General features: G+C 41.9%; 2 protein-coding genes across 2 annotated transcripts in view; both read left to right on the top strand.

Moving 5' to 3' along the window:
* Nucleotides 1-2,289, top strand: part of LOC117674493 (cytochrome P450 2K1-like) — a 44,514-nt gene extending 42,225 nt beyond the window's left edge. The window contains exon 9 of the mRNA XM_034432540.3: nucleotides 1,236-2,289. Within this exon, the coding sequence (XP_034288431.1) occupies nucleotides 1,236-1,420 (185 nt within the window). The 3' untranslated portion in view covers nucleotides 1,421-2,289. The remainder of the gene's footprint in view (nucleotides 1-1,235) is intronic.
* A 3,939-nt stretch (nucleotides 2,290-6,228) lies between these two features.
* Nucleotides 6,229-14,629, top strand: part of LOC117674494 (cytochrome P450 2K1-like) — a 34,119-nt gene continuing 25,718 nt past the window's right edge. Inside the window, exons 1-2 of the mRNA XM_034432541.3 lie at nucleotides 6,229-6,544; nucleotides 10,433-10,595. Coding sequence (XP_034288432.2) covers nucleotides 6,362-6,544; nucleotides 10,433-10,595 — 346 coding nt within the window. The 5' untranslated portion in view covers nucleotides 6,229-6,361. The remainder of the gene's footprint in view (nucleotides 6,545-10,432; nucleotides 10,596-14,629) is intronic.

The raw sequence follows: 14,629 nt of genomic DNA, 5'->3' as shown, positions 1-14,629 counted from the left end.
GCAGTGAGTTGGTGGTGGCGAGAAGGCCACCCCAGCTGGTCACATTGAGCTTGCAGTGTCGCGTCATCCTAGACCCTTTTGATCATGTGATCACGAGGAACCTGCAATGGTAGTAAGTGTGAAAAGTGGTCATAAGTCACTTTTTTCAGTGCCATTGTAAATTCAAAAGGTTACTAAATGGACTTTTGTATATCAAATGTTACCAGTAAGGGCACCAGGATGAAAATATAGATGACTGTGCCACAATAGGATAATTAATAGAATCCTTTTTAAGAAGACTTTCTCTGAAGTTTCTTTATTCCAAGAACTAAATTTTCCCCAAAGAGCAGAGAATTAGATAAACAGAAGGGATGCCCTAGGAAGGCCTAAAATCTTCCATGTGAAGTTATTTTGGATTATGTCCAATTGAATAATAACCCACTCATTACAACACATATCTTGGCTCCATAAATATCTGAGATATTACCTTGCTCTATAATATATTTAATTGCCCTCCTCTGGAATCACAAACTTAAGGATATCGTCCATGCCTGTTTTCTATGTGCATGGCCAATGAAATGTGATATCTAGATAGTTACAAGAAAGGCATTACTCCATTTGTTGGCACTAATTTCCCATCTTTTTTTACATTATCTTCAAATTCACAAATCTGCTGCCATTTAGTAGTTTGAAAAATGCAGGTAGTCCTCAACGTACGACCACAATTGAGCCCAAAATTTCTGTTGCTAAGTAAGACAGTTTTTAAGAGACTTTTGCTCCATTTTACAATCTTTCTTGCCACAGTTGTTTAGCCTTGGTAGCTCAGCAGACTAAAAGCATTGTGATTAAAGTGAATCATTGCAGTAGTTAAGATAGCAACATGGTTATTAAATGAATCTGGCTTCCCCATTGACTTTGCTTACCAGAATGTCACAAAAAGTGATCACGTGAAGCCATCATCAATATGAATCAGTTGCCAAGCATCTGAATTTTGATCTCATAATCATGGAGATATTGCAACGGTCATAAGTATGAAAATGGTCACAAGTCACTTTTTTCAGGGCTTAACTTTGAACAGTCACTGAACAAACCAAACCATTGTAAGTTGAAGACTGTCTCCATTTTTATTTCTATCAATATCTTTGCTCTGTCATTGTTTATCTTTCCATGGCCATAGGACATTGAAAAAAACCTGTGAAATAGTTTAAAAAAACCAATAAACCCTCATTGTTTTTGCCATCTATGCTTTCTTCCAGGTCGAAGAATATGTGCAGGTGAGACTCTTGCCAAAATGGAGCTCTTCCTCTTCTTTACCAGCCTCTTGCAGAAATTTACCTTCCATCCACCCCCAGGAACATCTAAAGATGCTCTGGACCTGACCCCTGGTGTTGGACTTATCTCCCCTCCCATGCCTTACAAGACCTGTGCTGTGTTGTGCTGATCTGACAATATAAACATTACTTATATTACAATATATGTATCAGTTATCAATATACCTACATCTACATCTATATCTAACTATATCTATATCATCTATATCTATACCTAGCTATCTACATCTATCATCTATCTGTTTATTATCTGTCTGTCTGTCTATCATCTATCTCATTTTCTCAGCCTTGAAATGTCTTCAGTTTGACAGAGGCAAAATTTAACAATATAATTCAATACTGTCTACATTTCATGTGTTATTTAGAAGATAAATGGAAATGATCTATAATCTCATGAAATGTAGGTTCTGATAGGGAAGAATAGTAGGGAAATCATGGAAAGCAAAGTTTTTTTAAAAAAAATTGGGACCATTTATTTCCTTTGCTCTTTACTATTTTTTGCCTTCAACTATCTGTTTCTGTTTAGAATTTTTTGTCTCTTTTGCTTTAATTAAGAAATGCAATTCTAATTACATTTTAAAAAGCAATATTTTTTTTTCCTGCAATAGTCAATTTATGTATTTGCTTGTACACCACCCAGAGTCCCTCTGAGATGGTCATGGGCAGCTTTAAAAATTTAGTCAAGAAATAATATTCAATCGAATGTATTCAATTATATTCTTTTTTTTAACAAAATTATAATAATTTAGTTATGATAGAAATAGTAATGATAATTATGATTTAAAAGTTTGCTCTAGACATGTTAATATAACCAGTAAATTCTGGCCAAAATATTAATTTGGATAACAAATGAGATTCAGCCACTTTCAAGAAGTAGAACTGAGTGCTAATGACCAGATGACTGCAAGAAATATAAATTCTTTCATCCTCCACCTGTCAGGATTTGGTGTCGTCTCAAATAAACTGCATTTCAAACAAATAGTCCTTGATTAAAATCTTTCATTTATTAGGCACAACAATCGAAACTCCGAGTCAGTTGTAGCCAACACTGACTTCCTTGTCCAAACCCTCCCTTTCCTTTCCCCACTGCTCTGCTTCTCATTGGCCATCTTCCAAGCTGCATTCACTCCAGTGCTGACACCACCATTCAATCAAGAAGCTTCTTGGTTGTGAAACAAAACATCTTCAAGGAAAAATAAAGTCCAGTTGCCTTTTGAAAAAGCACCTTTGGGACAACCATGACCAGGATGACTTAGAAGCTCCATGGACAAATGAGATTCAGCAACATTCAAGAATTTGCTTTTTCTTGGAAAGGAGCTTTAATTTCTTTGCTATCTAATAGGAGGAATGACCCAATTTGTCCAAAACCATACTGACCCATCTCATTAGATAATGTAGATGAGAAAGTCTTTACCACAAAAACAATAAATGTGCTTCTAAAGCACATTTAGTACAATCACATTTAGTAACAGATTGTTGAGATTGGATTTGTTCCTAAGACTTACATGAACTATAATGAAAGATGTACCAGGGGAGAGAGGACAAAGGTTGGGGATGGTGGCTATTCTAAGGAGGGAAGGAAACAGTGACTGCAAGATGATGACAAGCATGGAAAGTTATCATCAGACACAGCTGCAGGTGACTCTTAGGAAGCTGCCTTCAAGTTTGTATCACCGTAGCATTCCAGCCCCTTCTGCTTCCCCACAAGACTTGGCCATCAGAGCATCCATGGCCCCAGGTTTCTTGCTGATTCCAAATGCCAGTAATAAAGATGATCTGGCATACATTATTTAGAATTGACTGGGGGTCTGTGTTGTGGGAGGAGAGGTGGTCATAGCAAGGTGTTCACCTGGGTTGATATTCCAGGGCAGGATATGTGTGTAACTATTGCCGTGCTAGAGATGGCTCAAGAGTTCATGTCCAGTATGGCAACTTTGGATCTTTGATTGTCTCATGCACAATAATAAGATGAGATGATGAGATGAGATGAGATAAGATAACTTTATTGCCATTTTGTTTATTGCGAGCGCACCAGCCCACATTAAAAATGAAATTCTGTTGACTTCCGATGGTGACGTCATTATGAAGGGGAGCGAAGGAACGGGCTCCGTTCCTGAAGTCTGAATTTTCCTGCTGAGAAGCCTCTAAAAGGTACTGTCAATCCCAGAGAGATTGATAGGGGAAAGGGGAAACTTCGAGGACCTCGGGGTGAAAGGCAATCCTGCCGAAGGTTCAGGAGAACATCCTTGAGATCGACAGGGAAGAAACCAGCCATCTTGGCCGGTTCAAAATGATGACAGCCGCGGAGTTGGAAGCAGAAATTGGAAAAGCAACATAACAGCATTGGTGTGAGAAGAGCCCCCCAAAAAGTGCTACAGTGTGATTGTCGAACGGGGGAGCTGAACTATCGAGACTTCGAAGCCCGAGGCAGGAATTTTGCTGGCATGTTCATGCCCCTGATTTAGTTTTTCACTTTCATTAGCACTTCCCCAACTAGCAAAGGCTTACCAAGCTATTGGTCCCACCCATCTTAGTTTTTGCATGAGATTTTGCATGAGGAACCTGTCAAGGAAGCTGTTAACCAGCCCTTCTGATTCCTCCTGGGGCAGCTGTGACACTCAGCTACAATTGGCCTTCCATATCTAGCCTTCAATTTCCTGGAAGGGCAGAAGACCTCTAATAATGTTTTTGTGTTGTGAGAACTCAGTCTATAAAGACATAACACAGGAAAGGGAAAACAGCATAGAAAAGCCAATATAAGAGGAGAGGGCAAGGTGGAGGGATTGGTGAGCCTGAGGGAGGGGTCAAATACATCATCAGTCATGAGTCCCCTCATGCCCACAAGATTTCCAAGTCCAGCTCACCTTGAATTCCTTTGACTCTTATCTATCACCAATTTGCTTTGACCACTTCAGATTCCTGTAGTGCTTAAGCTTACAATAAATCTTTATATTCACTTGACCTATTTGGATTTTCTAATATCCCTGGCACTTGACATAATGTTAGATAAGCAACCAATTATTTTGTTGCCTTGGCTTAATTGGAATCCATGGCAATGGAACACTTGGAATCCAAGTCTTTTATAATGCAAAGTAAACACAATTTTCTTGATTGATTCCATCAAGAATACCGTATTTTCCGGCATATAAAATGACTTTTTAACACATGAAAATCTTCTCAAAAGTCCAGCCCGAAAGGCTCTGACGAGCCTTAAATGGCTCTGGCGATCCAAGCTCTGATGATCTGCTAATCAGGCAATGCAGCTGGGATCGCCAGAGCCATGGAGAAGGAAAAAACTTTTCTCCTTTCACATGGCTCTGGTGATCCAAGCTCTGACGATCTGCTAATCAGGCAACTCAGCTGGGATTGCCAGAGCCATGGAGAAGGGAAAAAGTTTTCCCCCTCCAGCTTGCTTACCTTAGCTGCTTGCCTTGCTTCGCTTGCCTTGCTTCGCTTGCCTGAATCCATTCCATCAGCAAACAACTCCCTGCCTGCAATCAAGCAGGCAGGGAGTTGTGGACTTCAACTCCCAGAGTTCCTCAGCCAGCAAAACAAAACTGGCTGAGGAATTCTGGGAGTTGAAGTCTACAAGTCTTAAAGTTGCCAAGGTTGGAGACCCCTGTTCTATTGGGTAAGTTTTTTTCCCCTTTGGGATCTTTAAAAAAAATAGTTAATTGGGTTTTTTTTTAGTTGTTCTTTTTTAGACCTAGCCATTTAAAGTTTAGGAAGTTTTAAATTTAGCTTTCATATAAAAATAAAAATAAAATAAGATAATATTTGTGCAGCTTTCTGAGATCTAGTGTGTTTCTGTAGTGTTTCACTCTAACTACTCAAACACAAAATCTCACAAAGCTGTATGTGGAATTTTGTGTGTGTAAAGTGTGAAAGTTGTTTTTTGGGGCTTTTTGTGGCTGTGTGAGGTTCCTGCTTGTTGCAGGGGCCATTTTGGGTCTAGCACAGCTGCTTTTACATTGTGGGTGAGCCAGTTGATGTTTTTTAATTCTTATTTGGTGTGCGTTGGAAAAGGGGTGGTCCTATACGGCAAGTATAGCCCAAACCCTATATTTTAACAGGAAAATTCGGGGGTCGTCTTATACGCCGGAAAATACAGTATTTTTTGGAGCTTACTGGAAGAATTGGTGAATTGGCAGCTGGTGGATCCAACTGGTAAGCCTAATTCAGCAAGTAGCAAAAACAACCATGTTTTTCAGTATGTAAGTTGGAGGAAATGAAAAGAATAAAATTGCAGTCATGAACGATAATTTGCATACATCAACCCCACATTCATGCCAACCTTGTTCAATTGGCAGAAGCCAATTGAGATGAAGGGTTTTAACTATGTAACAGCAATCACCTACAACATATCTTCCAGACCTCAAATACAGAAAGATCTACATAACCCTTCAACATTCCAGTTCCACAAACAAAGGAAAAGTCTGTCACAGAAACCTGCTTGGCCCAAATAAGAGATCAGGCAGAAAATTAAAATATTTCCCTCTTGTTACTAACCTGAGAAGCATAGGAATTGTTTAACACCAAAACGTCGGCTGAATGGTTTCTCACTTAGTAATGTTTAATTTGATTCCATTTCTTTACCTATGTATATATGTATTTATTTATCAGTCATATTTATATGGCCATCTTTAACTAAAAAGTAAAATATTTATTCCAGAAGATTTTGTTAGATATTGCTTACAGGCATGAAGATTTTGCAATTCATCCTGTATCCCATAATTTGAATAGATTCATTATATACTTTATATTGACCTTAAAAAGCTTGGTTATTATGTAATACAAATAAGTGGAACTGGTTTGATAAGCTTTTGATGATTTCACTATTTGCGTAAGACATGCCAGGAAAAGATCAAATTCCTGTTCTGAAAAAAACAAGGGAAAAGTTCAAAAGTCCTTTATTGAACAGAGCAGTCTGAGGATTCAGTAGAAAGAGTAGCTGGGCTCTGCCTACTGCATTGCTTTGAAATACATGCTGGTATCATTTCAGATTTCAAAATTCCTTGTAATTTTTATTGAAGACTGCTTAGTGAAAGGAAATGGATTGGACCGGAGCAATTTTAACTTTATTCCTATTTATTTTTGCAATTATGTTCCTTTTGAAAAAGAACAGTTCCAGGATTAACAGCTCCCACAATCTCCCTCCAGGACCCAGAACTATACCTATTTTGGGAAACCTGCACATGATGGATCTGAAGAGGCCTTACGGAACAATGTTAGAGGTAAAGCTTAAGGTGACCAGATTTTAACATTGGTAAAGAGGGACATTGTGGGCGTGGCTTATTTTGTGGGCGTGGCTAGCTGGTCACGTGACTGGGTGGGCGTGGCTAGCTGGTCACGTGACTGGGTGGGTGTGGCTAGCTGGTCATGTGACCGGGTGGCCATGGCTATGTGTATAGGGTAAGGTGAACAGATTTTAACATTGGTAAGAAGGACACCATTGTGGGCGTGACTTATTGTGTGGGCGTGGCTTGGAGGCCATGTGACTGGGTAGGCGTGGCTAGCTGGTCATGTGACCGGGTGGCCATGGCTATGTGTATAGGGACTACTCAGAGGGCTGAAAAGTCATTTCTGACAGGTCCTCACACTTTTGACTGGTCCTCACACTTATGACCATCCTCACATTTATGCCCGTGCAGTATTCTTAACAACCATGTCACTCATTTCACAACTGCTTCTCTTCACCATGATGACAAGATAGGGCAAAAATGTAAAATGTGAGGACAGTCGTAAGTTCGAGGACTGGTCAAAAGTGTGAGGACCAGTCAAAAATAACTTTTTCAGCCCTCTAAGTAGTCCATATGCACAAAAGGACTAACCAGAGGGCTGAAAAAATCATTTCTGACAGGTCCTCGCACTTTTGACTGGTCCTCACACTTATGACCATCCTCACATTTATGCCCATGCAGCATTCTTAACAACCATGTCTATTTATTCATATTTGTTCTCTTTTATTCTTTAAAGTTTAACCATTCATTCTTTATCTTAATATCTTTATATTTGTTTGGGATTGGCTTTCTTCCCTTTCATCTTTTTTATTGTACAGCAATCTTTCTCCTCAAACCTACCACCTCTCTCTTTTCTTTCCTTCTTACTTTCTCTTCCCCCCCTCTTCTTCTCCTCCCTACTTCCTCTTCCTTTCTCCTTCTCCTCCTCTCTTCCTCCCCCTCTTACCTTCACTCCTACTCTAAGTTCCCTTCCCTTCCTTCATCCCTCTCTATTGCTGTATCCTTTTAGGCATATGGACTACTCAGAGGGCTGAAAAAGTTATTTTTGACTGGTCCTCGCACTTTTGACCAGTCCTCGAACTTACGACTGTCTTCACATTTTACATTTTTGCCCTATCTTGTCATCATGGTGAAGAGAAGCAGTTGTGAAATGAGTGACATGGTTGTTAAGAATGCTGCAATGGGCATAAATGATGACCAGTCATAAGTGCGAAGACCGGTCAAAAGTGTGAGGACCTGTCAGAAATCACTTTTTTCAGCCCTCTGGGTAGTCCATATGCACAAAAGGACTAACCAGAGGGCTGAAAAAATCATTTCTGACAGGTCCTCGCACTTTTGACTGGTCCTCACACTTATGACCATCCTCACATTTATGCCCATGCAGCATCCTTAACAACCATGTCACTCATTTCATAACTGCTTCTCTTCACCATGGTGATAAGATAGAGCAAAAAACGTAAAATGTGAAGACAGTCGTAAGTTCGAGGACTGGTCAAAAGTGCGAGGACCAGTCAAAAATAACTTTTTCAGCCCTCTGAGTAGTCCATATGCATAAAAGGATACAGCAATAGAGAGGGATGAAGGAAGGGAAGGGAAATTAGAGTAGGAGTGAAGGTAAGAGGGGGAGGAAGAGAGGAGGAGAAGGAGAAAGGAAGAGGAAGTAGGGAGGAGAAGAAGAGGGGGGGAAGAGAAAGTAAGAAGGAAAGAAAAGAGAGAGGTGGTAGGTTTGAGGAGAAAGATTGCTGTACAATAAAAAAGATGAAAGGGAAGAAAGCCAATCCCAAACAAATATAAAGATATTAAGATAAAGAATGAATGGTTAAACTTTAAAGAATAAAAGAGAACAAATATGAATAAATAGCAGTAATTAGAAACACACATACAAACATACAATTTATTTTCTTTGAACAGAGTATTTGGCCGGTTCACAAATTTAAACAGTGTTTAGTCACTTCAATTAAATTTACAATTTCTATATTTCCTTTTTGCCATATTTATTCCTCATCTATTTTTTTAAAAAAACCAATATTACCCTTCATCCTCATCTCTAATCTTAATCAAATTCAATTTTTCCCTTCTATTCTATATTATACCCCTTCCCATTGTCATCTATTTTTATATCCATCCTCACATTGTTTAATTATATAATTATGTAATACAGTTGTTTAATACAAATTCAACATTTTAATATAAATCAATTAGTTATAAAACTATCTTTTTTGTATATTAATGAATATGAACATGAATATTCCTATTATTTCCATGCAATCCAATTTCTTACAAATCAATTAATTATATTTACCAATAATAATAAACCAAATAATTTCCCCCATATATTCCTCTGAACCACAACTTAACCATTTCTGCTTTCAACACAATATACAATTAATAGTATCTCAATTATTACAATTCCCTAGTTAAATACAGCTTTTTTTTCTTTTGTGTTTTAAAATCTTGAACTCTCCTCCTAAATTTCCCATTGTTTGCAGTTTTTCACCTACCTTTTTTGGGGAGGAAAAATAAAAATAAAAATAAATCTCTCTCTGCCTCATTTTGTCACGTTGCACCAAAGATCCTGGTTTCGGTTTCGTTTCTGCAGCTTAGCTAGGGGAAAAAAAAACTCTTTACACTGATTGCCTGTAGGGCGGCCCTTTGAAGCCCCGGGCAAGAGTTTAAACAGTTTTTTTTTCTTCTAGCCATCAGCTGGGGCTCAAGAGGCAGCGGGACTGAGGAGGCAGAATGAAAAATCGGGACTTTTTTGAAACGCCGCGGGACGCGGGACAAATTGCTAAAAATCGGGACTGTCCCGCCAAAAGCGGGACGTCTGGTCACCTTAGTAAAGCTTGATAATTAACAAGTCTCTTTACTGTTATTTGCCAAAACCTATTGGGATGGGACCAAATCCTGGTAACATTGTCAGGTAAATCTCCCTGATGGTGTTTACTGTATGTAAAATGTTCAAAAACTGGAGATCAAGCTGAATACATTTAAATATTTTATGTTCAAACCCCAGGGACTTGTGGGGAAATGTAAATGTTCTTAAACTGAATGACTTGATATCTGTATGTTTCTATGTTTGCATTTTAAGCAGAAGTCATTAAATCTATTTCTACAGTTTACAATACCACAATTAATCAATTGAATAAATAATTTTCTGATTATTAAGATTTGCAGAAATGTTCAAATCCTAAGGAGCCTTTGGGGAAATATAAATGCTCTTAAGCTTCAATGACTGGAGATGTACTTAAAGGAACTCACATGTTTGCACATTTTAAGCAGAATTATTTCTGCAGGGGCCAATACACAACCAAAATTAAGGGCAGAACAAGAAATAATGGGTGGAAACTTGTTAAAGAGAGATACAACTTAGAAGTTAGGATATATTTTCTGACAGTGAGAACAATTAATCAATGGAATAACCTGCTTCTTGGAGTTGTGGGTACTCCACCACTGAAGGCTTTCAAAAATATACTGGACAACAGTTTGACTGGGATGGTATAAGGCTCCTGCCTTGAGTAGAGGATTGGAATAGAAGACCTCCAAGGTCCCTTCTAGGCCTATGATTCTATGATTCACAGTATGTCCTGCACAGATGATGTTGTTCCAACATATTAGAACCCTTTTCTCAACTTGACAAGCATTTCTATTGTGAGGATCTTTTATTATATAAGCATTTTTAATGTTAAATGTAGAGCATATGAAAATTTTAAAAATATAAATAAATGGTAAATATACCAACACAATTCTCAGCAGAATAGAAAAAGGAAATAACATTATATGTGCCTCTGAATTTTGACATGTAGTTTCTTAAACATCTTCTACATATGTGATTCCAATCATTGATTAAAATTGTCTCTTTGATTCCCTTCTGCTGAATTCCAGTGGTCAAAAGAATATGGTCCCGTTTTCCGCACCAAACTGGGATTGCAGGAGATGGTGGTGCTGACAGGCTATGAGATGGTCAAAGAGGCTCTAGTGAACCAGGCAGAGGCATTTGCAGAGAGGCCCTTTATTCCCATTTTGGAAGAGGCAACAAAAGGGTTTGGTGAGTTATTTCATTTTGGATTGGAGTTGACAAACCTTTCAGATGTGTGATCAGTATAGATTTTTTTCATTTGAGGAAAAGTCATCAGAAGAATCTCAGATGAGTGAATTAGCTTCTGAAAATCCAACCAGGATGAAAATCCAACTAAAACCTTTCTTGTGCCACTGTGGCTTTGTCCCTCAGTGCCAATGGAGGTAACTTCAGAATAAAAAGCTGTGTCAATATCGTATCAAGCCCCTGAGCCTCACATGCTGTTCACCACCCTGTTTCATTCTGCATATTGGCAAATTTGGGGATGGGGGATGGGTGTTTGAGGAATTGCATAAGAAGGATTTCTGCCTGCCTCTCTCTTCATATACATGGTTATACAAACCTTTTCTTTGTGCAATGTTTTTGCCAGTGTCTCTCAGAGATTAAGACCCTTTCGACCAGCTAGGACTCACTGGTGAATTTCTGCATCCTTAAAAGATACTGTAAATTTGCTTTTAAGTTTTTAAAATGTATGATGTTTGGACTAGGCAGAAAAAAAGTGTTTGGTATATGAATATTTGAAAAATAATAATGTATTAAGATGCCAGATGATTTGGAATTATAGTTTTGAATCATCTATAAGATATTTGCATATGGAAAAATGATGACTGCTTTCATTTTTGCTTTGTTTTGCTAAGGAAATGCTGAAGGCTGGATAGCAAAAGCAGAAGATAAAGGAAATGGAGTAGAACTCTTTAACACAAACTGAAACACCTTTCAGCAGTAGTGGGCTGCTGCCGATTCGGACTGGTTCAAGCGAACCAGTAGTTGCGACCTGCGGGTGGGCCCGAGTGGGCCTGCCACCCACCCACCTGCCCAGGCACAATCCCATCCTCTATTGCTGTGATTTTGATGCCACATCAGGGGTGAAATGCTCCTGGTTCGGACCAGCTTGGCCGATTCGGTAGCGATTACAGCTGGAGGTTCAGAAAACTGGTAGCAATAATCTCTGGTGGCCTTGCCCCCACCCGCCCAGTCGCCCGCTCAACAGGTGCACTGGGGCCCCCTTGCCCTCCGCCTCCATGCACTGCACTTGGAAGGGGCCACCGCTCCTGCTCTCATCACTGCCACTCTCATCACCCTCCCTCCCTGCCTGTCTGCAGACATCTGCCTGCCCCCCTGGAGTAGTGCCGCTCCATCACCATTTGCTTTCTTCCTTCTTCTGCCGCAAAACAAAAGCGAACGGTGGCGATGGTGCTTCGGGAGGGCAGGTGGACATATTCATTATAGTTGTCAGCTGCAGACTTCCGCCTGCCCTCCCGAAGCACCACTGCGGCGAACAAAAAAAACCCATTGTGCTGCTCCTCCTCCTGCAGCCAAATGTGCCCAGCCATGCATGCCCTTTCCTCAAATGGGCTGTGCATAGGGCGCTTGGAGAGAGAGAGAGCAGGAGAGCTCTCCAATCTCTGTTTGTGTGTGTGTGTGTGTGTGTGTGTGTGTGAGGGAGGGAGGGAGCGATTTGAAGCCGAGGCACCCAAACTTCTGGCAGGGGCGGGGGCGGCTTCTGAGCAGCCCTGAGCCACCCAGCTCCACCTAACCTACTCCCTGAGTCTCACCATTCTCCTCAACCCCCCCATCCCACTCAAGCAGGCTGAGCAGGGAAGCCTGTTGAGGTTCGGGAATAACAAGAGGCACAAGCAAGCAAGTGACAACAGCTCTTTAATATACAGTGAGACTTCAGCAAAAACTCTGAGGCTGCAGCCCTCCTTATATACAATCCCGGAGAGGCTGTCAGCCAATCAGTAACTAAGGCAGGTTTGAAACTCCCGCTGAAATGTATCAATACATAACACCCCTCCCTTCCCAGAAGGCACTAACACTCAAAAATTTACATAAGTACACACAAAATCTCGCAGGTGACCTGGGCGAGTTCTCGTTCTGGTCGACCTGCGCAGTTCAGTATTTGGTGGGGCGTCGAGCTGGTCGGAGGGACTCTCTGTCTCTCCCGGCTCCGCCAATGGAACCTCCTGGATTTTGTCCGGGGCGTGGTTATCCCCGGCTGGGAGTGGAGACTCGCTGGGGCAGTGGTGGAACCAGGGCTTGTCAGCTAAGTATTCCCTCGAACCCGGGCTTGAGTTAGCTGTTTTGGGAAAGTTGTTGTAGTTAGGTTCGGAGATCTCTAAGTTGATGTTCGCCTCACTGACTATTCTCTTCCTAAGTTGGTCTATGTAGCGTTTCCAGATTCTGTCTACCCCTACGTCTACCGTGTAAGATTTTGGGTCCGTTATGCCCACTATGGTTCCTGCAACCCATAGAGGTCCGCTGGCATAATTGCGAGCGAACACCGGGGACCCAACCTGGAACTGCCTTAGTCCGGTGGTCTCTCCCTTGAAGTTCTCATGTGAGTAGTTAGGATGAAGCCTGTCTAACACGCACCAAAGCTTCCTGCCCATGAGGAGTTCGGCTGGGCTTCTCCCTGTAGCCATGCATGGTGTGGCATGCTGGACTGCTAAAAATTGGTCTATCCTGGCCTGCCAGTCCCCGTCGTCTAGCCTGGACAATGCTTCTTTGGCCGTTCTTACGAAACGTTCAACAAGGCCATTAGAAGCCGGATGGAAGGGGGCCGACAGGGCATGGCGAATGCCCAGTCCAGCCAGGTAGCTCTCAAACAGAGTCACTGTAAATTGAGGCCCGTTATCGGATACAAGGGTATCCGGTAGGCTGTGGGTGGCAAATAATTTCCGAAGAGCCTTAATGACTGCTTCGGCTGTGGTTGAAGACATGAGTATGATTTCGAGCCATTTTGAAAAGGCATCTACTACGATTAAAAATGTTTGCCCGTGGAAGGGCCCGGCAAAATCAATGTGGATCCTCCCCCATGGCCCCTTTGGTTTCTCCCACTCTCGGATAGGCGCTATCGGGGGATTGGGGCGAGATTTCTGGCAGGGCCTGCACTTCCCCACCCACTTGGAGATGACTTGGTCCATGTTGGGCCACCAAACGTAACTGCGGGCTAAGCTTTTCATCCGAACTATTCCTGGGTGCCCCTCATGCAGTAACTCCAAGACCCTTGTTCTTAGTTTTGCTGGTACCACCACCCTGTCACCCCACAACAAGCAACCCCCTTTCATAAACAATTCGTTACGTTTGTTAACATACCCCTGGTATTCCCCACCGTCCACCTTGACAGGCCACCCGTTAAGGACCCACCCCATCACAGTGCGAATTACAGGGTCCCTAGCAGAGGCTTTAGCCACCTCGCAAGAGGAAATAGGTCCAAAGTCATAGCGTCGATCAAGAAGACGGGGGCTTCCGGCGTGGGGTTGACAAGCAGTTCGGGGAGCGGGCAGCGGCTGAGGGCATCCGCGTGGCCCAAGGTCCATCCGGGTCGATGGACAAGCTGGTACGAATAGGCCGACAGGAAGATGGCCCACCTGGTTAAGCGTGGGGACAGGGCAGCGGGGGTGGGCCTGTCACCGGCCAAAAGTCCCAGCAAGGGCTGGTGGTCTGTCACAAGTTCGAATTGATGGCTATAGAGATATTCATGGAATTTTTTAACCCCCGCAATCGCAGCCAGAGCCTCTCTGTCCAATTGACTATAGTTTCTCTCAGCGCTGGACAGAGTGCGAGAGTAAAACGCAATGGGCGCCTCTAGGCCGTTTGGCAGTCTATGGCCTAGGATGGCACCAACTCCAAAGGGGGAGGCATCACAAACCAATACAAGCGGTAGCGCTGAGTTGTATTGAATGAGGAAGCTGTCCTCAGATAAGAGTTTCTTTACAGCCTCAAATGCGGCCACCTCTGTTTTACCCCAAACCCACGGAACATTCTTCCCTAACAGTTTGTGCAGGGGATCTGCGATGGTAGCCTTGCCTTTCAGAAACATCGAGTAAAAGTTGAGCAGTCCAAGGAAGGCTTGGAGCTCTGACTTGGATTTGGGGGCTGGTGCGCTCTTGATAGCTCTAACTTTGCTTTCGGTGGGGTGGATGCCTGTGCCATCCACCTTGTACCCCAAAAATTCGACAGAGGGAACAGCGATCATGCACTTGTTCTTTTTAAGTTTG

This window comes from Pantherophis guttatus, chromosome 1 (assembly GCF_059756535.1).
Source record: "Pantherophis guttatus breed Tessera chromosome 1, ASM5975653v1, whole genome shotgun sequence".
Lineage (NCBI taxonomy): Eukaryota > Metazoa > Chordata > Lepidosauria > Squamata > Colubridae > Pantherophis > Pantherophis guttatus.
This window is presented reverse-complemented; position numbering and strand designations above follow the sequence as displayed.